This window comes from Penaeus vannamei, chromosome 7 (genome assembly GCF_042767895.1).
Source record: "Penaeus vannamei isolate JL-2024 chromosome 7, ASM4276789v1, whole genome shotgun sequence".
Taxonomy (NCBI): Eukaryota; Metazoa; Arthropoda; class Malacostraca; order Decapoda; family Penaeidae; genus Penaeus; species Penaeus vannamei.
This window is the reverse complement of record NC_091555.1, coordinates 45,504,039-45,506,538: the sequence shown is the minus strand read 5'-3', so window position 1 is coordinate 45,506,538 and position 2,500 is coordinate 45,504,039. Positions and strand designations below refer to the sequence as shown.

General features: G+C 48.1%; 1 protein-coding gene across 1 annotated transcript in view; it reads right to left on the bottom strand.

Moving 5' to 3' along the window:
- The window catches only part of wg (Wnt family member 1 wingless), a 34,980-nt gene that overhangs the window by 1,138 nt on the left and 31,342 nt on the right, over positions 1-2,500 (bottom strand). Inside the window, exons 4-6 of the mRNA XM_070123822.1 lie at positions 1,381-1,497; positions 252-474; positions 1-74 (exon numbers count right to left, since the gene is read on the bottom strand). The exon at positions 1-74 is cut by the window's left edge and continues 1,138 nt beyond it. Coding sequence (XP_069979923.1) covers positions 1-74; positions 252-474; positions 1,381-1,497 — 414 coding nt within the window. The remainder of the gene's footprint in view (positions 75-251; positions 475-1,380; positions 1,498-2,500) is intronic.

Sequence of the window (2,500 nt, the reverse complement as noted above, 5' to 3'; positions counted from 1 at the left end):
GCAGCACATGAGGTCGCAGCCGTCGACGCCGATGCTCGTCTTGTTGCACTCTCTGCCGTGGGTTCCCTTGATGCCTGGCGGGGGTAGAGGGGCATTAGGGGGTCAGGAAGGAGGGTGAGATGGATAGTATGGATTAGACTTTCTCTGAGGGAGATATATAGTGGGGGAAAATCTAATCGCTTTGTCTATAGAGTCTGAATACATAGTTTGAAAACTATGATAGAGGAATAAAAGATGATCACAGGACTCACCCAGTTTTCGATCCCTGACGCAGAAGTCCGGCGAGTCCTCGAGGTACACGAGGTCCTTCTTGGAGGGCGGCTTGTGGTCCGGGTTGTAGGGCTTCAGCAGCGCGAAGGACTTTCTCCTCCTCCGCCGGGTGTTCTTCCTCCGTCTGTTCCGCTGCCGGTTGTTGGAGGCGCGGGCGTTGCCGGCGTTCTTGACCGACACTCGGGAGGCGCCGTCGAATCGGTCCTGAGGAGGCGAGGGAGGAAGGAGGTGAGCGTCAGCGTCGCTAAGGGCAGGGGGATGCGTGCTCTCCCCGTGATAGGAAACTAATGGGCTTATGAAGTATGTTTACATACAATCAAAATTCGTTCTCTCGTCAGCGAAGGAGAAATGGGTGGAAATATAAAATATGTCGGAGAAACGGGAGAAGATGAAGATAAAACGAATCCTTGAAAATAGCAAAATACTAACGACACTCCCCGAGGTCTCCACCAACACTGTGGCATAAGCCGATACACTCCCGACATCTTGTTTGTTTACATAATGAAACTTTATTCCCGGGGGAGTAACGACGGCTCTTGATCCCCAGCTGGAGCACACTTGACCCCTGGGTGTGCGGGTCAGGGCTTCACGAAGGGGATCTATCATGACACACCCACCAGTTTCGACACACGGGGGAGGTCAGGGGGTCGAGCAAAGCTTTAATGAACCGCGGATCGACTACCCAGATGTGGAACAGTGGAGCGACGGTCGAAACTCTGAACCCCAAGGACTCGTAGTAGGATCGCCGTTGCGGGAAAGGGGTTATTTAAGGGGTTGGGGGGGGGGTGGAAAGGCTGAGTAAGAGAGGGTGTAAGAGGAATGATGTCAAAGTAACTTCTCCGTCTTGATATGTGAACACCGAAAAGGAAGCAATTCCTGAACGAAAGTATATATTCAACCAAAATTAATTGGTGTGTGTGTTTCTGTGTGCGCATGTGTGCGTATGTACATGCGCGTGTGAGTATTGTATTGTGTATTTGTTTGTATATAGATATATACGTTGGTATCTATACATATACGTCTTTATCTTACATATTGGTACGAGCACACATACCTAGAAATCTATATTTGCATCCATATAAACAATATAACCAGCTCTCCATGACCCACCTTGAGGGCGTCGCCGACTCGTCTGAAGTAGGGGAGTCTCCACCAGCAGGTCTTGACGGTGCAGGAGCCTGACATCCCGTGGCACTTGCACTCCTTCCGCATCTCGCTCTTCACGTGCTGAGGGAGAGAAGGGCGGCGTGAGAGGGAGTGGAATTGGTCCTTCTTCGGCATCGCCAATTTGCGGCAAATGGTGGTCGGTGGTGAGGATTGTTATGATCATTATTATTGGTATTACTGTTGTTGATATTATCATTATTATCATATTTATGGTTATTATCATTATCATCATTTTTATCGTTATTATTTTTTTCATCGTTATTATTATTTTTTCATCGTTATTATTATTTTTTCATCGTTATTAATATTATAATCGCTATCCTTTTTTACAATCACATCATCCTCATTAGCATCATCATTATTCTTATCAATCTAATACTTATCATTCTTACCATTATCATCATCTTTCTAAGCCTTACAGGAACACCATAATAATGAGTGAACATTACGTCGTTAGTAGCATAATTAATGACATCCTTGATAGCGAAAGACTAACGTTATAAGACCCGAGATCCTCAGCGGAGACTCACTCCCGCGTCCTCCCTCATTTCCTCCGCGCCTCCAAGGACCACGCTGAGGAGCCCATGAGCGGATTTGCGGACAAGCGCCTTCCATTGTCCCAGAAGAAGCAAGAGTAAACACCCAGAGTCACGTGTGAAGGAAGAAGAAAAGAAGGAAAGAATGAAAGGTAAAAAAAAGAGAGAATCCGAGGTCGTGCCTGAAGGAAGAATACACATTCCTTTTCCCACAAGGAAGGGAGATGAAGAGATACAACTTGAGCAAATTAAGGATGCTGAGCTGACAGCGTAGACGGCGCCCCCGGCCAAGAGGCCACACACGCCACCGACGGAAACAAAAGTTATGCAAATGAAACGCCCTGAGAAGAGAAGCAGAAAAAAGAGCGTTGACTTCATGCTCTCGCGGTCGTCGAGTTCCTAAATAGATATTCCTCATCGGCCAAAAACACCGCTGACTGCGCCCTCGTCCCCCGCCACAACGGTCCTTCTCTCGCTCCCTCCGCGGTCTCTCCCTCGATCGGAGAGCACCTGAAGGCCCTCCCAGA